Source organism: Mastacembelus armatus, chromosome 20, assembly GCF_900324485.2.
Source record: "Mastacembelus armatus chromosome 20, fMasArm1.2, whole genome shotgun sequence".
Taxonomy (NCBI): domain Eukaryota; kingdom Metazoa; phylum Chordata; class Actinopteri; order Synbranchiformes; family Mastacembelidae; genus Mastacembelus; species Mastacembelus armatus.
In genome coordinates this window covers 14983092-15009290 of record NC_046652.1, presented here as the reverse complement: position 1 = coordinate 15009290, position 26199 = coordinate 14983092, and the positions used below count along the sequence as shown (strand labels likewise).

Genomic DNA, 26199 nt, shown 5'->3' with positions numbered 1-26199 from the left:
AACTGTTGATTTTCAGGAAAACTAATCTCCATTCAGAGCACCCTGCCACATTTAATTTCAGGTCAGATTGGGATTTTATTCATTAAACTGACAATCTTTTCCAGACCATCCTCTAATGAGTGCCTGTGAAGGGGCTCAGTGCGTTGTTCAAGGACACTAACAAGACTGTTGATGGATACACTTGGGCTGCTGCACAGATCAAACCTGTGCTCACTTTAACATGTAAAGGCCTTGTTTAACTGCTGCCATTTCAACATTGTGAATAATGTAGCATTTTGGCAGAACAATATAACATAGCTGGGGTGATTTACAAAAATCATTTTGGAATTATATATATATTTTATATATATATATATATATATATATATATATATATACACCAGCCAAACTGATATAGTGCCTTTTTGTCAGTAAGACATAGGCATGTCACATTTTCAGTTTTATGTTTATGAGTTTGATCTCCTGATCATACACACATTTCATATGCACATTTCAAATTTTTCATGTATTAATAAAGGTAATTACAGAATGATTAAAAACAGCAAAAAAAAAAAATCTTGACAGATGAATCCTTTCAACATCACTGCTTCTATGTTCAGTCAGGACAGATAAAGTGGTAATGACTGGCATGCAACAACAAATGATCAAAGGATCCCTGGTGAATGACACTGTACATTGTCCAAAGAGACAATCTATTTGGGCCTGCAAATCCATCAGGGGAAGGAAAAATGTAATGGCAGCAGCCAGATGCAGGCTTGTACTGGAGCAGCAGGTCAGACAAGGACTCATATCCAGATTGAGGACCACAGTGCTGCTGAGCCCAACATGGTAAATGAGTAGAGAGAGGGGACATCAACATGAGGACAGCCCACAGTGTGCGAGTATCACAAGGAAACATCAAGCAAGGAACCCACAAGAGGAACATCAAAGAAGCCAATCCCAAAATCCAAAATCAAGAGACCAAATGCCAGCAACAAAATTGCATGGAGAAGTTTCAAAACAGATCTTACACACCACTTTCCACAGAAGCTCTCAATTTAACATCTTTGGCCATGTCAACACTGAGTAAGGTAAAGAGAATTCTGGAGAGGTTCCTCAGAGGAGGATTACCCCCAAAACAGAGCAGAAAATCCCCCACCTGGTAAACGAGTAATCCCTATTTCGAAAATCATGGAGGAAAGCCAAGGAAAAGGAGGAGGACTGTGGAACCAGATCAAAGAATCAACTGGCTGAGCTGAGCTGAAAGGATGAGGAAAAGCAGAAGCCTTAGCAACAAAGCCGTGGTCAGTTTCTTCTGAGATTTCTTCAAGTAGAAGAAGTCCAGGACACTGGAGCTAGAGAAACAGTCCGTCCAAAACAGCAAGGCACAAATTTATACTGGATGTAAGTGCAATGCAGGTGATGGATTATTGCAGTCAGGTAGATCAAGGCATGGATGGGAGACAGGAAGAGGGGAGCTTTACAATCAGCTGTTGCCCTGGACAACCTGGGAGGCCACGATCAATAGTTTTTGGAAATGTGGAGGATACCACATATTCTAAAAGGAAGATACTCTTCCCAGGGCCTGGAACTTTTCTCTCTCTGGTATGGATCAGAGACCTGCCAACTCTGAGTCCAACAATCCAAGCTTGCAGCACATTCCTTCTGGATACAAAGAAGCAGGACCAGTGCAGAGAACAAGAAGACCAAGTCATCCATGCAGGTTGAAAGAAAATATGGCCAGCCTGGTAACACCACAGTAGCTGATAGAGCTTGTCAGGCAAAGGGATGAGGCTCAGAGCAGCAACAAAATGAAATGGTCCCTCCTCTCACCTGGAAGTGTGTGGAACGCACCTTGGACATCAGTTGAAGTTCTTAAAAGAACTCATCATACCCCTATGGACAAATATTGATCTTTGTACAGTGTAAATGGCTGAATTAGAAAGAAGGAATGGAGGCATCTTTGACAGGAACAAAGTCTGCCATGTGCTCACAAGCAGGGTAGATCAGGTTCACCTACCCATCGTAAGCTGGTTGCAGAGGTTACACTGGAACGTCTTATCTACGGTTCGTCAAATCTATTGGGATCATATGATTTTATGATCTGGGATTAAAGAAGCAAAACATCAGTGGAGGGTGGCTCCTGAGTGACGAACATGAGGCCGGAACAATAACACCATTGGGTCTGTGTAAGGCAGAAATACCTGAGGGTAATTTTATTTCTGCTCCACTGTATTTATATTGTAGGTATTTTCTTCATATTTGATATAGCATAGTGATAAACCAAGTAAAATTAAATGTAAGGATCATGACACTTCTAAATGTTTAACAATGTTTCATTTTGTGGTTGTTTTTGCCACTAACTAGCTTTATACTATATTTATGGTAGAGATGTTTTTTTGATATACAGACTTTCATTTTACCCATTTGTTTGCTTAAAAAGAAGCAGTTTGTTTTATATGTATGATCCATTCTAATCGTGCGTCTACTTTACACTGCTCTTACATAATTGCAGCACAGTGCAGGATGAATAGTAGCTTGATTCCTGTGTCACCACTAATGCGTTTTGTCATGCATTATAGCTCTATGTTTCTGCTTTTATGTTCCTTGCAGACTGCCTATCGTACATATTAAATGGACTCCTGTCTGTAATCACTGCAAAGCGCCAAAGCTTAAAAAAATACAGATGGAATGAGCCATTTTTTGAAGACATGAATAATATCCTGATATGGCTCATTGGAAGGGGGGAGCACAAGTCAATGACAGGAATATATTGTTTTGAAGGGCCAGTACAAGTAGAGATGGGACAGACTTCCACTTGACAGGCTCATTTTATTAATAAATTCAGAATTAGGGCAAGCTCACTCCACACACACAATCTACCAGCCCACTACATCCACTACAGCATGGCCACAGCTACAAAAGGCAATTATGTCATATTCTACATAATGACGCCATGATAGAAGGGATTGATTGAACGCTGCAGACAGGATAAGGCACAATGCAGATTCTGTTGAATACATTAAAAACAGACCGCAGCACACTGCAGTGCATACTGAGAAACAATACTTTTGCTTTGGTCCCTCAGCTGAGAGTAAGAATTAATCTCACTTACAACATATGTAATGGGAATCTGGGCAAGTGTAAGTTCAGCTCTCATAACTCTACTGTCCATCTTCTGGGAGCAAGAACATGTACAAATAAAAAAAAAAGTTTCAAGTTGTTTTTTATCAAATGATGTTCATTGTGCTGTTACTATTTTTGTTCAAATAAATAATAAATAAATAATGATAATCACATGCAAGGGAGCTGGTTTGGTTTAAGATGAGGGAAGGACAGCCTGAAGTTAAGGCATGAAACCCAGAACTAAAATTATGCGAATGCCCCTTATATCAATGTAGCAAATGATACATTATCACCCCACTTAAAACTACCTCATTTAGCAATTCACTATACACATTTTATAATTACCTCAACATTATAGTAAGTTAGTGGCAGGGTGTGCCATTCCTGCACATGATTCAAATTGCCCTCACACACGATTCACAGGAAATGATACGTCAATATAATTCATAGTTACTGTTTGACAGCTGTTTACTTCTCACTCCCTTTACACTATGTCAGAGCTTAAATTATTAGTAATGCATACCCAACATTTGATCATACCACTTAACGCATCATATAACTAGCTGGTATAACTAAGAAGAATCCACATGAAGTGCAATGTATGTCACCTTATTTACACTAATAGCAATTGCTTGTCAAAGAAACATCTACAGTATATAAAACAAGATAAAGGTAATTTTCTGGATTTTCTGACAGCGGTTTAATTAAGATATTGCAGAACAGAACATTGAGGAACTGCTGCAGTAGACTGTGGGATAAAAAGCTGCAGGTGACAGACTGCACACCTCCAACACCTCAACAGTGTAACCAACTTTCCTGCCCTATGTGTGAAAAACTACTCATGCCGAGTGCAGGATGAAATCGAGACCGTGTTTTTTCATGGCATGATGGAAACTAGCTGTTTAAGGAGTGTTTGCCACAGTATTACAACCCCACTTGCTGTTGCTACCTCTAACTGCTGTTGTCTGCTTTTACACGCAGTATTGTGTGTATAGAGGGGACATTGTGAAACACGAGCCTGTGTAGACCGCTGTATTCATTAAGCCAAACGTGTGTCTGTGGGGCACCAAAGGGATTTCACTGTGGTTGAGAGGTGCTAGTTCTCTAAAGGTCTTCATCCAATGTTTATGCCACAACAACAATCAAACATCTTGGTGAGATAAATTTTCTAAAGGTTTATTTCATCCCAGCATTTAAAAAAAAATGTTAGAGCATTGATAAATACCTCTTAGCTCCATGTATTTCACATAAAGAAGATCCACCTCCTGCTGTCGTGGTTAATACAATGAAAACCACTATGACACATTCTCAACGTTACTCACTTATCCTCAGCTTGTTGTTTGTGTTTATTGCCTCAGACATTTAAGGCAGTAAACCTTTCGTGCTAATAAAACAATAAAACCAACAAGTGCTTTTCTGAGCACAGTGAGTGGAACCTACGCACAGAATGAGTAGGTTTCTATTCATCTCTGTAGCACTGAGGACAGTCACAGGGACAGTCCATTTGCCATTACTTAGCCTACCTTTATTGTAATATAAATATCACACCCCAGTGCCTGCCATCTCAGATCCAATATTCAGATATATATCTCAGATGTGCATGAAACTATTCCAGCATCACTAACAAATTCCATCTGAAACAACAAGAGTTTATTGTAAATACAAATGTAGATCAAATGGCCCTTTTCACTGGAAAACACACAATAGAATTTAGTGTCGTGTTTTTTTCTTGGTTTATGTCTGCAAGGCTTCCTCTGAGGCAGCGTGAGGCCCCAGGCTCCTCCAATCAGAGCATTAGGGTAGCCTGAATGGTAAAAAAAGGGCAAAAAAAGATACAAAGCACTCACTGTGGCTCATGATGATAACTGCTCTTACAGCAGTCATGAGCATATCAATGCAGTGCTTCTTTCAGTACATAGCACTGTTTAAAGAGATTTTAGTGAGAAAAACTACTGTAAGAGAAATTATTAAAATATGGGGAGGTATTTCTTGAAAATAGCAGAAGGCATGCCCTGTGGAAAGAACACCATCCTTGCTCATTTGGGTCCATAACAGCCCCACATAAAACCAACAGAAATTCCCTGACCTTCCTCAGCATGACGATGCCCTGCTGTTTGCTCTTGTTGGTGGTGATATCAAACATCCCCGGCCCGTCGGTGCTGATGATTCTGTAGTCCATCTCTGCGTTCTCACCTATGTCAGCATCCATGGCCCGGATCACTCCTACCGCAGAACCAAGTTCGGTGGACTCCGGCACTCTGAACTCATAGAGAGCTGCAGGGAAACAATTTTATCTTTGTGATTTGGTGGTTGCATGAAAAAAACTGGTCAGTCGAGTGAGAGATTTTGAGCACCACCGTGATATCTAAGACCATGCCTTAAATATTCCTGTTCCTCCATGTTTTTCCGCAAACAAGTTATTCCTTTAATAGGCAAATCAATAAGATTTTATAGAAATGAAAATGCTCAAAATGCTCGTAAAGTTTAATTTACAAATACTGAGATGAAACACCATCCAAAAATAAAGCAAAAACCAAAAACCTAACAATAATACTTACCCAATAAGCAATCATAAAGTGTGTTTTTCTGACCCTCTTAGTGAAAAAAGAAATAACTTTAAGTGGGTGACTCAGAGAGCAAGAATTCAAGAGAGCAGGTCAGGTAGAGAGTGAGTTAGAGCCAATCGGAGAGCAGCAATATAAGAGCCAGGCAGGAAAGCAGAGCGTGTCAAAATCAGAAGCCAAGTGGGAGATTTAGTACTGCAACATTTGTAGATCAGCTGTGGAGCAGACATTTCATATGCAGTAAAACATATTTCAGTTCCAAAACAGACATTTAGGCTCTCACGTAATTTGCTACAAGCGGTATTGACACACTACTCGAAGTTTAGGATGTCACATTAATTCTGAACCAATTTGCTCAACACAAATTAATTGCTTTTTCTTTTTCCTTCTTTTTTTTTTTTTTTTTTTTTTTTTCTTGAAAGATAATTTCCTGGTTTGAGGCGGATGAATTGATGAATTGATGGCTGCCTGTCAGCCGCTGTGGCCCTGGCTACATCTCGTATGCTTAAATAAATAGCTGGACTGCAGGAGGGAGCGGGTGTGATATACACACAGCCTGCAGAGACAAACAGCACTGACAAACTAATAAAACATGCTGACACTGTTTTGGCAACGCCTGAGTCGGCAGGTCTCTGTGACACACACACATACACACACACACACACGCACACACACACACAGATACACACACAGTGAAAGTGACGCACCATGAGAAGGTTTCCCTAGGCTAACAGGTATTTAGCAATGGGTGGAAAAGAAGAGGCATCACTCCGGCAGACAACAATGATATCGCTTCCTGACACTCTACCACCTCTGGGTGTCCCATTACAATATCTCTTCCTCTTTCACCCTCTTTCAATCTTACTCTCTGTCTGTCTCCCCTCCCTCCGTCCATTGCAGTTTGTCTTTCTGTCGTCCACCTCACTCCTCCTCTTTCTTCCTCTATCTTCACCAACTGTCACCTCCTCCATCCCTGTCAAATCCATCTCCTTCCCCCCTTTCAATGTTCATTCATTACCAGTGGAGCTGAGATGACAGTGTCCATCTCGCCCTTCCCACCAGGAGGGTGGAGTGATTAATGGGCGGACGGTGGGAGATCTCGTCATGAGGTCAAGTCGTGCAATTGCCTTTAGTTTGTGATTATCCACAAGTCGCCTAATGTACAGTTGGTGCTGAGGGAAAACACGGTGCCACCAGTAATCTGCCAATCTGCTCTGGCTACCCTCACCATTTGCCAGATGCACGAGAGGAAGTGAGACACATCGGAGGGAGGTTTGATAAAAGCAGGCGATTAGAGAGGGAGTAGAAAGGAATGACTGATGATTGATGATTAAGACGGTAACAAAAAGAGAGAAAAAAATGTACCAGGGATAAGTTTGAGCACTAAATTGAGAACATTGGTTATTTGGAGTAAAAGCCAGCAGAAGAAAGATTTAATAGCAAAAGACAGACAAAGAGAGAGGAAGGGCAGATAAGACCCAGTAAATGTACTGCTTTCATTTAATAGGGATTACAGGGCTGATCTGATGCACTTTGCAGGACCCTTCACTCCGTCATATGGCCCTGTATTTAATAATATGCTGCTTTTAAGAGGCCTGCCTTAGTCACACAAACCCCAGTGTTCCCTGCAATAATTCATTTTCATTCTGAAACAGACACCAGATGGGGGCTGCCTGTCTGGCATCAGTTCATACTAACAAGTGGTTTTCATCGGCGAAGGACTGGTCACTCTGTGTCTTTCTGGATTTCCAGAAGGCTCTACTCACTCTTGGTGAAGCGTGGCGGGTTATCATTCACATCAGAGAGGGAGATGCTGACCGTTGTGGTTCCTGAGAGGCCACCCATCTGTCCAGCCATGTCTTTAGCCTGGATCACAACCTGGTAGTTTTCTTTGACTTCTCTGTCCATGCCAGGCAGGGCTGTCTTGATCAGGCCTGATGAAAAATACACAGATTTAGAAAGAGAATTCATTGGAAAGGACTGTCCAAAACATATCCATTTTGTTAAAGGGTTTCACAGTCTATAGACTCAAAGGAATCATTATTTTCCATTTTTATCTTATTTGTATGATTTCATCTTTTTATTGCATTAAATAATTATCAGTGATAGGAAAGTGAAAAAAATTGGGAAAACAAGCAACACAACAAATTCCATCTGCAGCACAAAACCTTGCAAAATGAAACCACTTGTTTTTGCTAGAGGGATTAGAGGATTGTAATCAGCAGCTCATTTCCCAGTTGGTCTGTAACTGAAGGCCTTTTTGAGGAGTGTTCAGCACAAGAGGACCTTGTCACCTTGTTGACCCTTCAACATCAGTAACAGAACAGTGTCACACTGGAGCAACACAGTTATCTTAACAAAGAATATTTTTCTACATCTTTCTATGAAAATCACTAAAAAAAAAAAATATCAGCAAAGAAATCTCTTTTTTGCAATGTAAAGCAAGTACTGAGCAATGCGGCTCTAAATTACTTTAGATTTATCCAGTGCCATTACATCTTATATTGTTATGTGTTGGAGGGAAGAAGGAGCGGTAGGACCCAAATGCAGAACCAAAATGAGCTTTATTCCTCCTGGGATCAGCAGGGCAGGGGAAAGAAATACAAAAAGCAGGGCCGAATGAAACGGGAAACTGAAAATCACCGAATGAAACGGGAAACTGAGAAAAGCCAAATGGAACGGTAGCACATACATAACCTATGAACATACAAATAATTGCAATAGGCAATAATGCTTCTACACAAACAAAGCGAACAAACAGAGAAGCCTAAACAAGGACAGGAACTGTTTTTTCTGCTTACTACTTGGCAAAATAAAAGAGATAGTGAAAAAGGTAGCAGTTTGAAAAAATAAAGATGAGGATGCGCTCACCTTAAACATTTCTAAAAATAACTCAGCTGCATCAGCTGTATTGAATTAAGGATATTTCATTTATTACACTTATGTATTTACAGACCAGATAATTAAACCACTAAGAAGATTTTATTACTGAAAGGTCAGTGCTCTTGTTCAGTATACGCAACAACATGAAGCTCAGCGGCCACCCAGGAGCACATTTTGGTGTCTGTGTTCACAGGATTTAACTGGTAAGTGGACCAAAGGGCCAATCTACGAAACCACAGTGTACTCCTTTAATTTCTTAAGTGTAGCATTTGCCTTCAAATGCATTCTGCATCATTTATCTTCTCTATGGAATTAAGACTTTGTTGATGTTCAACCTTTCAAGTGCTGTGCAGTTGCTTACTTCTCAGCTCTGACATGTTAGATCTCTAGTTTGGAGTCAGGACAGAGACCGAGTGAAGTGGTAATTGGCAGTATATTCAAACGGTGTGCTCCATCTCTCATCAGAGCTAGTCTTAAATCCTGTCTGCTGTTACACATTTGAATTTGAAGCCTCATAAAACTGAGGCAGGTGGGAGAAGAGAAAGAGAGACAAATAAAGATGAAAAAAATCATAAATAAACTGCTTTGACAAAACTTCATCACTATCAGCCTGATAGATGATTCACTGCGTATCAAACAATAAGGAAGAGGCTAATGTGCAATATCACTAAGGCTCTGATGCCAATGGCCTACACTGTTCAAAAGGCCTTCCAACTTGTTCTTTTCTTCCTCCCATACATGATACGGCAAAAAGCAAAAGACATGCACAATACAACTTCTTCCTTTTCTCCTAACTATGTGCAATTTAGCTCCTCTATGACACACAAAACAGTGATTATACAGGCTGTGTTGCAGTATGGAAGTAGCTACCATATAGCAGCTTTAGAAAACAGCATCACACTCGGTCTATAATTTAGTCTGCCTTTGTTATTAATGACTATAAAACACACACACCCCCACACACAGAGGAGGAGAGGAGAAATAAATCGTGCTTATAATGTGATGTCCAGGCATGTCTTTGTGTAAGAGGGAATGTCAGCTTACACACTATGAGGGATAAACCATATTACTGTTAATCCCTTCACTAATCTGCAAATGGCTTCTTTTGTCATTTCACTTTTGTTTAAGCGAAAAAGGACATGAGCAGGGTGTGTTCCAAACTGTACATTATTGATTAAAACTACCAAGCAGCTAGATTTGGGATTGGTGATTTGCCGCTCTCCCTACTACAAATGCGCCTCACCCATCAGCATATGAGTGGAAGCAGTCATATTGGTATTTTTGGTTCAATCGAAGGAGAGTTTCCTGTATTCCAGGAGTTATTTTGTGATAAACTGTTTTAATTTACTTTCTGAGTAAAGCTCAGATTGCCTCCTCTATTTCTGCATCAAGTAATTTGTTATATTTCCCAGAATGGCCACCTCCAGACAAAAGGTGTAAATGTGTTGGGATCGACTGTGGTTACATATGTAGGTGGAGAGTGCAAAGGCAGCAGCACTGTTAGAGCAGACAGACAAATATTACAATTTCATAAAAATGAGGAAAAATGTATCCTAATCTCATTCTGGACTCAGGTTTCCTGAGTTGAGAGAAAAGTGTATGTATATATATATATATATATATACATACATACATATAGATATATATATATATATATGTGTGTGTGTGTGTGTATATATATATATTTACTGAAGATGAATTTCTAGAAACCTGGTTTCTGTTGAGCACTGATTTTGTTTATTATGTTTCACTTCTCTCAAGAAACCAGAAAGGTCTTACAATGGAGATTTTTGATTACAGTTGACTTTGGGAAGCAAAAATATTCTTACTGACTATTTTGTTGACAGGATGTAAAAGCAGTAAACGTGATGTATCCACATTTGAAAAGAGTCCAAAAAAAAGGGAAGGCAGGTATACACACTATACCACCAATCGCCATATACAGCGATGTATACCAGTTGGATTAAACGTACATACAGATGGTTTTTACACCGAACATGACACTGACCGGTTTCTGGGTCTACAGAAAAGTACGGCTGGCCCTCCAGGATACTGTACACCACCTTGGCACTGTTCCCGTACGTGGCGTCGTCTGCGTCTGTGGCTGTCACCTGAATTACTGAGGTACCTGGGAGAAAGAAGATTCATGACAATGATTTAGATCAACTCTTCAATTCTGCAGAAAATTGCCTGTTGGATAATTGGTTAAGCTGATGCACCTTCTGATGAGGTGTCGGATCCTCTTCGAATAAGGCTCATGCAGAATGTGACTGATCACTTGTGTCCCTTTGCATTACCCAAACCAATTTTTATTCCTCAGACACTTACACCCTTACACATGATTAATTTTCACAGGCAATCAATAAGTTCTTCTTTTTTTAAGTATATCTCTCTTAGAATACAAGCAGCAGTGATACCAGCTCTTTGCAAGGCCCAGGAAGCCTATTAGTGTAGTCACAGTTCTGCTGTGTCTAAGAAGCCAAATATCTGATAGCAGGCTAACGACTGTGATCCATTTCTTTTCCAGAGAGGCTGACGCCCTATTTCAGTAGAACAAAGGGAAACGGTTAGCCAAGTGCTACCTCCCAAATGGCGCCTTGCGGGGCCAAGTGTTGCCTCATTACATGCAGAAGAAAATTAATTGAGTAGAAATATTTAATGGCAAAGTGGTATAAATATAGAATTGTGCAATACAATGAGATAATGACCTCATGAAACTTCACTAATTTGATGTCAGCTGAGATCTGTGAGGGTGGCTGAAGTTTCCTTCCTTTAAAATCGATGTCATTTGTAGGGATGAAGGATGCTGGGGGAAAAAACGGCTGGATTGGGGTGGGGGGGACAACCGAAACACCCATAGAGAAAGACCATGGCTGTCTGATTTGGTGTAAGTGACAGTTCAGGAGGATTCTTCTGCAAGTTCACTAAACCTTGATCACTAATACCTTTAACTAGGGAATTAGACTCAAAGAAGCTTTTCTGACATGGTGGCTTTTAGAAAATATCACTGATCCACATCAGCCATCTCATCGCTGATGTTAAGCCTTTGAGGAAAAAGAATTTTCTGACAAACAAGTCAGGAATAATCACAGTTTTGTGCAGGGGGAGTAAATTGCCTTGACTGTAATCATTCAGTTGTCAAAGAAAGGGTGCATCAAAGTCATCCCTGACTGAAAGCCCAAGAGAAGAGACTATAATAAAACTCAAAGTTTATGTCACATTTAAAGGGGCAGTGTCTTGATGCAGTCACTCGTGAACACATGCTCTGCCAAGCAATGACATCACACCTCAGTTGTTGCCATGGGCACCCATGCTGCCCTTAGATAAGTGCCGGCCTCACTCTTGGGGTTGCTGAACCAAGTGACAACTCTGTCACATGTCTGGGCTGCAAGACCGATGTCCCTCAGTCCCCGAAGCACCATGACAGCAGTAGAACAGTTCAGTCCATGTTTTCACACAGGTATTGATTAGGAGCCTTTTTTATGTTGTTTGTCTGTATTCATGAGGCCACTACATATGTTTAAGAGTTAGGGCCAACGTGCTTCCGAATTGGTGTTAAAATACAGTATACTAATACAAAAAAATGATGCTGTCTCACAAACTGGCATCCAAGTAACAGATTGTACAAGTATTTGCTGTGGTGACATTGCTGATAATGTTGGTCCTTTAATTAAATACTGTTTTAGTAAGATACAGTACTACATTTAAAAGAATATCTGTACCAGAGCCCCTAGTCTCTCTGTCCCGTTGATCCAGCAAGACTGGCACTTTATAATGTCTCTGCCATATTTGAATCTTAAGCCCTTTTAATCCAGTGCCTTGCACACACTTTCATTTATGTAAACACAAATCAGCACAATTGTTGTCCGATTTATGAGCACTAACTAAGAATTTACCAAATAAATAAATTGTCATTACCTGCTGTAACAGTCATTACTTTTCATTTCTTATTTCTCATTTTATCCTTTCATTTATTATGTTATCAATCTGTTTTTGTTCCCATTACTCAGTCTCAGAGGGAGAGTAATGAGGAAATGACAATTGTTACTTTTGTTATTACTGTTTATAATGACAACATTGATTGATAAAAACAAACAAACAAGTAAAAGGAGTTAGCTAAGTTAGTTAAAAATGTTCCACTGCTGGGTCCCTGGGGGGGAAAAATCCCTTTTGTTAAAATAAATAAATAAAGTAGAATAATTTAAACCATAAATACAATTTTAAAAGTTATTAGCAGAGGACATAATACATTAACATAACTGTAAAAAGATATACACAATATATTAAACTAGTCTACTATGAATTGCCAGGATAGTAAAGGAGGAATAGATGCACTTTAACATCTCACCCCAACATACAGTATAAAGAAGGATAATGTAGTTGGTTACTTGTTGGAAAATACAGGTGGCTTTGTAAAAATCGAACTGATGGACGAAAAGTGTTTTGACTTCCATTAAGAATATTCAATTATATCTCACTGATCTAGTGACTGAGATTCTGCAGATAAAGACAATTAGATACAATTAAACAGTCTAGAAAAACAAAGTAAGCAAGTGGATCATTAATTTATTAACTGTTTCCCAGAACAAAGATGAACCATCACAAAACCAAATGCTCAACAACTTCCTTTGTTACTTTTTACTTACAATTATTTTGAATTATTGCTTAGCCCTGTAATGTAGTCACATGCTTATGACATATAGAGTTCATACAATTATGGGGAATAGTTCAGTGAAGAACTTACCGATGTCCGACATCTCAGGGACTCTGGCCATGTACAGGTCCTTGGTGAACCGCGGTTCGTTGTCGTTGATGTCATGGATCTTGATGATGAATTCGGACTCGCCCTCCAGGGCCTGATTCGTGAAGCGGTTGACAGCTTTGGCATGGAGGATGTAGTAAGCCTTCTCCTCTCTATCCAGCCTCTTGGTGGCGTGGATGTCTCCTGACTTCTCGTCTATCTTGAAGAGGGTACCGGCTCCTTCCCCCGTGAGGACGTACTTCACACTTCCATCTCCTCGGTCAGAATCAGAATGAAGCTATAGAAAAAAAGAAAACAATTTATGATAACATGGATTTCCTGCAGCACCCAAACAACAATTAAAAGCAACAGTAGCACTCTCTTTTTTAATAAATTTCCACTTTGCTGCTCTCTATTGCTAATTGTTGTAGCACAACAATGAGTCAAAAACTGGTTTAGGAAAGCTTTCACATTTGCGTAATTTGCTCTTATGAAGACCAAATGTCGGCTACCTTCCAGGGAATATTTTCCTACTTCATATGAGCAGCAATATTCAAAGTGAAAAGAAACTTCATCTACATAAAGAAAAAAAAAACACCAGTGCTGGCTCAAGTGTTTGATTGACAGGTCAGTTGAGATTCTAAGAAGTGCAGAAAACATCCCAGCAATGAGCACTTTGTATCAAGGATGCCAGCAAAATCACATTTCAAAGCAGAATTGCAGTTTTCCACTTAAATATTTCTGATACACTGCACACATATCAGTGATCTGACCAATCTGGGTCTTGGCAAAGAAACACTGACAGCTTTGATAAGTGTTTTTGGTGTTATTTAACAGATTCATATCATCTTTAGTAAACTGTCATTGACAATACACATTTGTGGCTTCACCTTGTCTCTGTGAAAATCACACCCTGCCAACAAGAAAACAGATAGCTGGAGCATTTAAAATATTGCATTTACTAGTATTGTTACATGCAGGTTGTCCTAATGCTTTCTACAATAAGGGCCACAGTGGCATTTTCACAATGCTTTAAAACAGAATGCCACTGGGTCAAAGTGTGTGAAGTGGCAACATGAGTGTGCACATGTCTGCTGTCTGCCAATCCCTGATGGATCAGCAACATGGCCAACATGCCAGAGGACCACAAGAGTCCACTTGTCTGTGGAGCTTCTCATTAGTATTTGCTCTCTACCTCCTGTTTAATTTTTTTTTCCTGCATGAACAGCAGCTTAGCATGCTCTGACATTTTAATTCCACTACCAAATCCCCCCCCAACATATTTATTTCAGAGAACTCATCAAAAGCTCGTCCAGTAGATTCTCCTCCCACTGCTTTCCTGCCGACTTCCCTTTCCCCTCTTTAATAACCAAGGACATGGTAATAATTGCAGGGGGAGGTAAAGGGCAAAGGGAGGGCACATGTTTGCAAGTATAAACTGAGGCAAACTTCACCCCGATAAGTAGGCACTAGCATATAATTCTAAGGTCTATTATTGACACCTCATTAACTCAAGTGCTTGCCAGCATGTTTCTTGATGTTTGAATGCATATTTTAATTTGAGCATGAGTTGTTGTTGTGTCTACAAGCTTTCTTGGCTCTGCCTGTGGACAGACCGAGGGGAGATATTGTGCGTGGCAGCTGGGTCACGTGGGCGCACACTGCAAAGTCTCCCTTCTCATCATATATTAAAAAGCTTTCCATCGCAGGTGCTTGGAAGCTTTACTAATTCATGCTGTTTTATCAGGGCAAAGCTGGCACATGTGAGATGAACAGCTTTGTGGATTAGCATCTTTAACACTATTTTGTTTGCCTGCTTGAATGGTGGTAAAATGACAATTTTCATTCTTTTCTCTGATTGTCTAACCAGTAGAATGTGTTGCACAATGTTAGCAACTTTGGATTAGGATCTAGAGTGGCACAGTGTTTCATTCACCCACTTGAATTCTGGTCAAAACAACTCTTTTTTTTTTTTTTTCACTGTCTAAAACCATGCCAGGAGAATATCCTGCAGAATTTTATTTGTTTTCTGTTCTGCTTTACAGTACATGCTTCCAAACAGAGACTCAGTTGGCTGAAAACAATCCACTTCAACATTATTATGTTTCTCCTGCTGTTATAGCTGCAATGTCCTTTTCTATGATTGTCTATCAAGCTGCCTATCTCTGCTGGCACGACATTTCAGTTAATAACCAGCGGGTCCCCTCCTTTCAGCTGAGACGTGAGATAGACAGTGTGACATATGTGTCGCCTGTCATTTCTATAGAAACGGACGGATCTGGTGGTTCTGAGGAGTTTCCCCTCACTTCCCTGGAGGATAATACGAGGCAGCTCAGAGTATTGAGCTACAGCGTCTGCTGCAGTGACCCCATCCCTCCCAGTTGCCCACCTTGCTGGTGAGGAGAATTTACTGCTGCCCTTCTACTCAAATTAAGAGGGAAAAAAGCCTCTCCTGGTAATCAATGTGGCAGCCCAACGTGCATTCACAATGGCCCTTTGATCAATTTATATTGAAAATACAATTAAACTGTCACAGAGGGAGAAAAGAAAGCCACATGTGCATTCAGTATGGTCACCGAGAAGCCCTGACACATCAATAGCTAGCCCTTTCTCTTCTGCCCTCCTATGGTCCCAAATCATAAAAATGGCAGAGAGCATAACGGTATATCCATTAATAATGGGACTTTTGGTTTTTTCAAGCAAGGACACTAGAAATAAATCTCTATCTTATCAATTCATTCTCCCTATAATGTGTGCCTTGCTTTCTTAAAGGAATACATTGACATTAGAAAATTATAGATTGTAATTCAAATATATAGTTATTCCCCTTCGTGACAAGACTGAGATTAGATTATGTCACTCTCAAATATATGTGTAAAATAGAAGGCTGCAGTCAGTTCCTGGAGAGCTTATCTTGGATCAAAAGTTGTTTTTTTTTTTGTTTCTTTGTTTTTTATTGGTCAAATTAGTTAATTACTTACTTGCATGTTTCTAGGTTTTATCCTAAACTAAGTTACAGCTTAAAACATTGCAGTGATAATTTTGTCATATAAGTCACTGGAAAGACTGCAAATATGGTCATTTCCCAAAATGTCAAACTATTCCTTTAAAACTAGTAACTATTTCAATTGTTTGCAACAGAAAATTTTATGATTTTCAAAAAAAAAAGAGAAACTGTAAAAATGCAACCTGATTTTACTTAAACAAATGGAAATATTATCACATTTTCAGAAAGGATTCATTTACAAACTACAATGAAATAGTGGGGCTATTTATTTGCTATGGATCAGCTGTAAAGCTAACAATTAAATATCCACTCAATCCATTTACTTATATCATCAATGACATGCTACTGCATATATACACCTTCCACTCAATTAGCCATTTTCTGAGTAAATGATACCATAATATTTCCAATGGCTGGGATTCACAGTAGAAGATATTTATTTCTATTCCTACATGCTTAATCTTCCAGTCTGAAGTGGGCTGCAAAGCTAAGTGGTACTCATGAGACATCTGTCGGTGAAAACTTATAAGCAAACGGTCTTTGTTTGTGAAATTAATCAGCTTCAAGAGCAGCAAATGTTTGTGCAGACTCTATCTGGTCGCCATTTGTGCTTCACTTGAGTTAGGCCAAAAAGATGGCACTGGAAATGGACTGCTTAGGGCAATTAGCCAGTTAGCCTTTAAGGCCTTGTGTCCTGGCCTGTCGAGAACTGGCTGCCTTCTATGTAGCCAGATGGTAGCCTCAGACTGTGCACAAAAATAGCCTATCTGATGTCTGTTGATGTGTAAACTTGAGACATGCAGGCAGAGCTGCACAGACTTAAAGGTGAGATGTCACTTAACATAAATAGATCAGTTATTTGTGTGTTACATGCAGAATTTTCATCATAATTTAATTATGGACAATTGTCTTTACCTTGAATTTACTTTGCAGGGCCATGACAATGACTGAGGACACCGAGGTCATGTACATCTTGCTTTTGAGATTATTTTTATATTGTACACATAAAAAAAAAAAAATACTTATAAATACTTATCACTTCTGAAGGTGCCAGGCTACTCAAATGACTACTGTAATCTTCAGGTGCACCCACATTACATCTCTGTGTCTTTAAAAGGAACAATTAATATATATATATATTAAGTGATGTCTTTATAAACTGTGAAAATCGAAATTTAAAAAAACCTAGTGTAGCTAGCGTAGAAAGAATGTTCAAATCCTTTTCATATAAAAAATAATTTTCTAAAATCTGGGTTAAATTTTTTCATCACTACTGTGTCAACCACTTTCTTTTTGTAAGACAATAAATCTTTTAAATTCTTGAAAATGTTACTATCACTTCTTTCTTTTTTTTTTTCTTTTTCATCTTCTGGGAAGAAGTTGTAATATTTCAGCCTGTTAAGAGTTCTGCATTGTTTCATGACGAAATTAAACACTAGTTTTTGAGTGTGGACAAAAAACAAACAAAATTAATTAAAGTAAACACTTTCAAAGCTTTAATACACAATTCAGGTGATCATGTAAATAGAAAATGATAAGATAAAGGGAAAAAAAAAGGAAATAAAATTATAATAATCATAAAAGTATAGATGTGGCTAGACCAGGTAGTGCTTTGTTGTCCCATCTATGGTAATTCCTAATTTTTAATTAAATAACTTCTTTAAATAGATATTCTAATCCATAGAACAGGACTGACTGTTTAACGTCACCTTGACAAAAGAAATGGGTGTTTAAAACTATAGCAGACAGGTGATAGGAGGAAAGCAATTGCACGGTCCCATGGAGACGTTGGTATACCTCGCTCAGGCATCATGTTGCCACCGCAACACTGTCAGACAGATGTTTGTAGGGTCTCATTACTGCATGCCCTCATCAGACCCCTTTTCTCCACCATTCACACTGCAAAAGAAATTAGTATAATTGAAGTCGCCTCCTCCCAGTGCACAAGCAGGAACTTATCGCCTAATCAACAAACACTGCCAATGTGTGCTCCAGGTGGCTGCTAGAGACCACAGGGGTTGCCATGTTGTGGGTATAGTCAGGTCTGCGCCATATTGAAAACTCGTTGCCTCTCTGCCAAGGTGAGCAGCTGGTAATGGGGGAGCATGAACACAGACCCAAAATCAACCCATCCTCCACAAACACACGCTCAAATCCCTGCACCTTTTCCACCACGCCATAAGATGCTCTAGTCCTTCCCGCAGGTTGTCTCAACCACTGAGTCATAAGACTGGAAAGCATATTATGTCTGTGTTCATCTGCCTTGTTTCTTTCCTCTGAATTCCAGCCCATTACTGGAGGCTAGTGTTTGCAGGCATGCTGGTGTGTACATAGAACATTGCTCACTTGCTAGGGACTATGTTGAGGAGTCTGCCCACCAGGCCTAGAGCCACTGGGGCCTATCAGTGGCTGTAAATACTTTATGAGATATGATAGTGCAGCACAAACACTCTTCAACCACAGGCCATTAACCATTTTCAGTGGATATGTGCCCTTTGGTAAAGTAAGAAATAATGAAATAAACAAACATTCTCTCCCCCCAGTGACAGCTCAGGCCCTCCGAGGCCTACATGCAGCTCGCCTGCTAATGAGAGAGAATGTACAATTCCCCTCCTGCAGGGAAAAAAACATTGGCCAATACAGAAAATTAACAAGATTACCAGCCAACCGGCTCCCCAACAATGTATTGCCAGTCTCCTTTTTTTTTCTCTCATCTTGATTGCTGTTCTTAATTCCTTCCTCTTCCATCTGGTTTTGTTACCCTTGTTCAGGAACGATTGAAATTTCATTTGTTAGCACTTTCATAGAAAGAAAAAAATATGAAAAAATAAAAAACAACCAGGACAAACTGAGTTTACCATATAACTGGAGATGAGATGTTGTAATTCAAGAGCAGTTTCATCATTCTATCTTTTACTGTGTGTCAAAAGCTGCTCCCTTGTTTATAATAACCTGCCATTGTGTTATTTCCAATTCATTCTTTTCAGCACAAACTAAAGTGGTTTTCTTCCATGCTGTTTTCTCCAGTTGCCATGATGTCACTTGCAATGACAAAGCCTTCTCTGGTTTTGTGTACTTTTTTTTTTCCTTCTTCAGACCCACTTGGCTGTGAAAATATGGCCTCCACCTGAGGATGTAGATGCAGATGGTTGTTCTCAACTCAAAAGCTATTAATTCCCTTTAGGGCCTCATTCATCACTTGTACTTTATCTAGCAATTAACAAACAGTAATTGCAATCAGATAAGTTCTACATACAGCAATCCTATGTGACAACTGGCTAGTGAGCTGACGATCAGGAAATGTGCACAGCTGAATGTACTTGGGGAAAACAACAAGCACTCAGAGTCATGATTAAGTGTGGTGCTCACACGTTGATGCCTTATTGCCATCTTCAGGACACGTGGTTTTAGGCTGTGCCCTCTGACTCTCTAAGTTTATACCACACTGAGATAATCCATTCTTCTTCTGCTATTAGTCCTTTTACAAGCTAAAAGGATGACTGGCACATCAATCACCACTCTCTGAAGACAAAGTGGTTTGATCATGCTTGGTACTTACTTTTGATCTTCATTCACCCTGTTTTTATTTTTTTATTTTTTGGTTCTTTCTCGTATTTGCTGTCCTCATACCATCGCGAGCGTTGTAATCCTTTTAGACCAGGGCTGAAAGTCAAACATCAGTCAGGGAGGATGTATGTTGCAGAATCTCATTTGGTTGGATGACTCTATCCTCCATGGACACACGATAGGAATGCAAAGCACTAGCCCCATTCAACTCCTCGCACAAAACAGCCTTTCTTCCTTCTTAGTCGTCGTGACCTTGCCATGTTGCCTCACAATCTCCTCAATTACAGTAGGTTGGAAGAGAAGACTCATATCTTGACTTCCGCTCTGCTGCATGTAAAACAAGCATTATTCGGCCAGTCTTTTTGTACATCTCCCAGTGTTATCTGGGCTGACACTGTGTTTTCATTTTGTTGAACAAATACCTTAGGAGAAGTCATATTTTAATGTAGGGCAAGTCTGCTGCTATAGGAAAGCTTGATGTGAGTGGAATGGACATTGTGCAGGCAGCCACAGAGCTGACATTATGCACTAACTATATTAGACAGCCAACAGCAAACAAAGCCTGAGGATGGAGGGACAAATGTCCGATATATGAGCATTAGCCAATCGGAGTATCATGTCATGTCTACTATCAGATCATGGGATGATTCTTGCATTCTTACAGACAGAATGAAACAGTCAAATACAGCATGTTATTTGTTATGAAGCATCTCGTTAGGAGCAGATATATTTAAGTTTGTAGAAAATGAATAGATTATCTATAAATCCAAATAGCCACTAAGGTGATGCCCCGCAGTTAGTTTGGTCTTCTTCCGTTAGTGCCACTAAACTTTCCAGAATTTTTGTCACACATTGAGATTATGTGTATCTGTAATATGCAAATGGAGAAGCATTTGGTGAAATTTGCATTAATCTGGTTTGAGGATGCACAGAATAAAAAAAAAAAAAAACTAGAACTCTGTCTTCATAAATATATAATATGTAAATATGTATTGACAAGACAAAACTTTATATATACCATATATATATATATATATATATATATATATATATACATACAGTATATTAATCAGCTCAGTGGAGTAGCCAGTACCCCTGAGTTGCCTAATGATGAAGTTTAGGATATGGTTCCTTGCCTTGCTCCAGTGGATACTTATGGCTATACTTCCCCTTTCATCTTTTGTTCATTCTGAGCAAAGTGCTGCTGGAAATTGAAAAACATTGAAAAGAGTTTATATTCAGAAGGAGCTGGACTTATTTCTCTCAAGAGAAAACACTGTATCTGGGTGGGTAAGATAACGGGTTTATCATATACTTTATAGAACATCAACCAAACATTTCTTCTAATGCAGTGTTAGTAACTGTTCTAAACTGGTTAGTTTAGATAAATAATTTAGAAAAACCCTAACAGACATAAACATGGTCATTAATGTTTGCTTTAAATAAGCTTGACCTGATACCAGCATATCTAATTTATAAATGGGACTGAGTAAAAATATTAGTCCAAGTCTGAATGTTGGTAGATTACACCTGGGTGCAGTTTAAATACATATATATATATATATTTTTTTTTTTTTTATATTTTATTTGTTAATTTTCATTCTTACTTAAAATAATTTATGATTTGCAGAAATTACATCAGGACCTGTTTGATGAAAAAACTGCAGTTGGACTAGGGATTTCATACCAACTTCTGTTGCATTACTTCTTTATGCTTTTCATGCCCTAGATATGTCACATTTTAGACAGTTTAAAATGCTTTAGGGTCAAAGGTAAAGCACTAGTCAAGCTCCTATATTGTGGCTGCTTTAAATTTTTCATTTTTTCTGTCAGTGTCACTGAAATAAAAACTGAAAATGTGTGTTTAAGCCTGTGAAAAGTCATCTGTGTGGCCTGTGCAAAGAAATCTGTGTACAGACTGAAATTGTTGCCTCCCAATGAAATAAGCAAGCTGCTCTAGATTTATTATGTTTAATGTGTTATTGCATGGTGTTTAATATTCTATTTTTCTGTAATACTCATATGTGAGTTTGATTTTTAATCAAATAAGCTAATGTGAGGTTCACTACTCTATGATCATGTATGTAATCAAAAAGAAAAAAAAAACATGCAATTAATATACCTTTCCAACATACTGCTGGTCTGAGCCGGTATACTCCTCCAACAGAAAGAACTGGTTCCACATCCAACCTCGTTTGGAGCGCCTGAGTGACACTCCATTGGTGTCCTGTCCTGTCCATCCTGTGGATCCTTTTCGCCCCCCTGTAGTCCTTCGCAGAGACCTGAATCCGTACCCTGGAAAGCTGAGGTAGGCCACCACCCACATCACCATCAATATGAAAACTTTCCTTCTACCCATGGCTACACCACGACAAATGTCTGTCTTCTCCCCCCTCAGTGGTCTGTATCCAGTGGTCTTTGGTCAGAGTATTGGCTCAGTCCTCATGCTGTAATCTACTGAAGCAGGAAAGGCTCCTCAAACTCACATAGGGCAGCAAGCAGCACCTGCAACATTTACACAGAAAAACAGTGAGTCAATACTGGGAGGGGAGGCAGCAATTTGTTACTGCACAAGCTCTCATTTTGTTTCATTATCTGAAGTAAAGCCCAACTCAGTACAAGTACAGCTGTGAAGTGAAAGAACACAAGATGTCTTTCCAAATACATGCTTCGAGTATTTCCTAATGATTAATGATCTATTACAATCAATTAGTGTAATTCCAATATCCAAAGAGTTGACCAAAATACTGGTGACCTGTCCAGGGTGTACCCCGGCCTTTCACCCAAAGAGAGCTGGGATAGGCTCCATAGGCTCCAGCAGATCCCTGGGACCCTGGTTAGGAATAAGTAGGGATGGATGGATGGATGGATGGATGGATGGATGGATGGATGGATGGATGGATGGATGGATGGATGGATGGATGGATGGATGGATGGATGGACGGCTTGACCAAAATATGAAAATTCTTTTTTAAATTTTGTGGCCCTGTAGTTCACTCTAACTGTCAAACATGTAGGTTATTAACAACTTATCCAGTGTGAAGATTGTTTTCTCTCTGATTTATTACATTATAAATCTAATATTTTCATGTTTTTGGACTAAAACAAATTAAGCAGTTTAAACACAAAACCTTGGGATTAGAAAGAGTTCATAAAAATGCAGAATTTAACAACTTATTAAAACTATCCAAAAATGATAAATGCAATGTGGAAAGTACATTTGAAATCTGAAAAACTGTTCTGCGTTTGATGTACTGGTTCTGCTGCCACGTACACTCACACACACATCCACACATTTATATGCACACGTGCTCTACACAGCATGTTAAATACCAGCAGTCTGATTGATTGACAGGATGAATACTGGCTGAGTACAGATAGAAGATTAAAATTTGTGCACATCAATGTATAGGCTTACATCTTGTACATGTGTAGATACTTTATCTGCATTAAGTCCCTGAATCAACATCTAATAGAGTGCAAGGCTCTATGTGGAGCGAGCTGTTCTATCTTTTTAAACAATCTGCTTCGCACACTTTGTTATCAGGCCCAGCAGAATGCCAATGGAGACCCTGGGCAATGTCAACCCCAGTTTATTACCTTAAGATCAGTTTAAAGATATAGAAGTGAATCACTGCTTGCAAACAACAGAGAAAAGCCCTGATGCAGGAGGCAAAGTATCTCTGTGTGCCTTCTCTCAATCTTTTCTCCCACCCAGTGTTTCCATCCGTCGTCCTCAGGAAGACCAGTGCAGAATGTACTGGCTGTACTGGCAAATACGAGAAGGAAACGGAACAGGAGGAACAGCGCAGGAGTGAGGAGGAGGAGGGGTTGGTAGACAGAGAAAGAAGGCAATGTATTCTGCTTTTGTTCTCATTATTCCTCCCAGACTGGGCAATAACCAGGCCGCCAGTATTCCTCGACTGGGGTTTGGTAGGAGGGTTATCAGCAGGTCAGCTGGGGAGCGTCTACAACGTTCGCACATTCTCTGAAGGTGGGTGTAGGGGGAGGGGTACCGGAGGAGAAAAGGGTGCAGTCTCTCCCCAATGTACAGCAGGTTTGGTTGGCTTCCCTCGCACAGTATGTTAAGAAATGAGGCAACGGTGTCTCTGGACATGAATTAAGTACCCTGACCTGCATGCAGAAGCCAGACAGACTAAAGGGAGTGAGGGAAATGGAGCAAGAGAAGAGAAGTGAGGAAAGAAAAAAACTCTGGCTGAGGGAAGTGGAAGCAGTAGTGCTGTCACAATACCAGTTTTGTCTTGGGTACTAATGCTCAGTGTTTGAAAATCTGCTACCACAGAAATACAGGAAAAAAAAAATCAAGCAACACTACAGAACAACCACGGAGCTTTATACAAACAGATGTCTCACCACATTGATGGGGAGGGCTTTGTAACTTTTGATGTCGACTGGGTGTCTTTGTTGGCTTGATAAACAAAATACAGTAGCTGAATATTTCACTTTTGTGCAAGTCTGTCAAACTGTGGTGAAGAAGGATTTGATTCCAAACATAATGGAGAGTTTGAGAGTTTGATACCATGTTTTCAGCTATTTGGCTCTGCCTGTTCCACTGGTTCATAAAGACAGTTTGACTATCTTGTTTACTTTCACTCCTACAAGCACATCCCAGGGTGCACTGAAGGCACATACAGTACTCCAGTGCCATCTAAAGACACTTACTGACTGTGAGACTTTTTTTTTTTTTTTTTTAAATCAACAGCGCTGTGCTAGACCTTACTTTGCAAAAAGTTTACGAATCTCATGGTTGTCACAGTTCCAGTGTAAAGTAGTTTAATGGTGAGATGCAGTACCACTTGGTAACTAGCAAGCAAAACAAACTTTGCTTATTTTATGTGCCATTTCAGTGGAGACTGGTCTGAAAAGCTTTACAAATGGAAGAAGGAAACAATTAAATAGTCAAGAAAAGGTAATGACACAAGGAAGACATTTCTTTTGCTCACTTGTTCACTTGTTAGCACACTGACTGACTAATTTTGTCTGACCAACAAAATGAAAAGCAACAAAATGAATCCAAATCCAATTATATTCAATTTACAATTATAAAGCTGAGAAAATTTACAAACGCCTACATTTGTAAAGCTGCATATAGAGAATGATCATCAAAATAAATAAAATTGTAATTGTTTTGCAACACGATATTACTGGCCTCTCAGAACTAGACACCTCTTTTGCTCTTCAACTCTTACCTGTTCAGCTTGGATTGGTAAACAGCAGTTTTAAGCTGCTGATATTGGATTGGTTATTGATAACTGAACTTATGTCACGTCCCAACCCCAGTGTTTGTTTATCCCTTCTAAATATACTGGTGATTCAACATGTAGAATTCAGTTGCTAAAAAATGTTGATATCAGATGTAGTTAACACTGAGGGGCAAATGGGGAGAGAGAGTGAAGGAGCGAGTGATCCTGTCACAGCTGTGTCAGCAGTCAAGCTTGGAGACAGGCCCATCCATTACGTGCTACCTGTCGACCAAAGGCAGCCAAGGCATGCTCTTCTTTCCCCTTATGAGGCAAATTGTGAGTTGAAGCTAGGGGTTATGTCCCTGCTTTTGCCTCTCTCTCATCCATTGCAGTCTATAGCACTCCACCACTCTCCAATTCACCCCCACCCTCCTCCTGCTGCCTCCACATCCCATCCCCATCCCCCTGTCTCTGCCTACTTTGCTTGCATAGGCCAGAGCTGATATGCATTATCGCTGGGCTTTTCGCTGAAAGCCAGTCACTTTGCATGTGTCCTCTGCCTGCATCAGCACATGAAGGGGAAGAAAAAAAGACTCCTGGGTCAACAGTGCATGTGCTGATGGAGGCAGGTGAAAGTGAGATGGACTATATCAGGCTTCGTAATAATGGTTATAGAGAAATAGTCTCTCAGGCCACTGCTGTCTACTTTCTCTAAGCTGTAACTCTCATGGCACAAACTCTGTTTCCTATCCATATTGTCGAGATGACTGGATGATTTTTCCCTGCTTTCTCTCGCCTTGTCTCTCGTATTTCCCTTTTCATTTCCCTCCCTCAGCTCCCACCACACTCAACTTTATGAATTTACCTAATTGACGCTGGTGAAGAGCAAGTGGGACTTTCAGTTATTGATTTGCTGTAGGCTTCAGTGTGGTTTAAAATACCAGTCAGTCTCTAGGGTAGATTCATGAAGCTTTCTACCTTGAGTCCCCTAGCACTGGGAAGCCAGCCTTTTCAATAGATTTCTTTATAATGTCATTGTGGAAAGCTAATGCTTTCACTATATGGAGGGCTCCACTCTCCCCAAGGAGCATTTGCCCCTTGACCACATATGTCATACCTTTAAAGCCA

General features: G+C 39.7%; 1 protein-coding gene across 1 annotated transcript in view; it reads right to left on the bottom strand.

Moving 5' to 3' along the window:
• LOC113121574 (cadherin-6-like) overlaps positions 1–26199 on the bottom strand; it is a 51101-nt gene that overhangs the window by 9375 nt on the left and 15527 nt on the right. Inside the window, exons 2-6 of the mRNA XM_026292200.1 lie at positions 21990–22372; positions 13297–13591; positions 10561–10680; positions 7436–7603; positions 5192–5379 (exon numbers count right to left, since the gene is read on the bottom strand). Coding sequence (XP_026147985.1) covers positions 5192–5379; positions 7436–7603; positions 10561–10680; positions 13297–13591; positions 21990–22226 — 1008 coding nt within the window. The 5' untranslated portion in view covers positions 22227–22372. The remainder of the gene's footprint in view (positions 1–5191; positions 5380–7435; positions 7604–10560; positions 10681–13296; positions 13592–21989; positions 22373–26199) is intronic.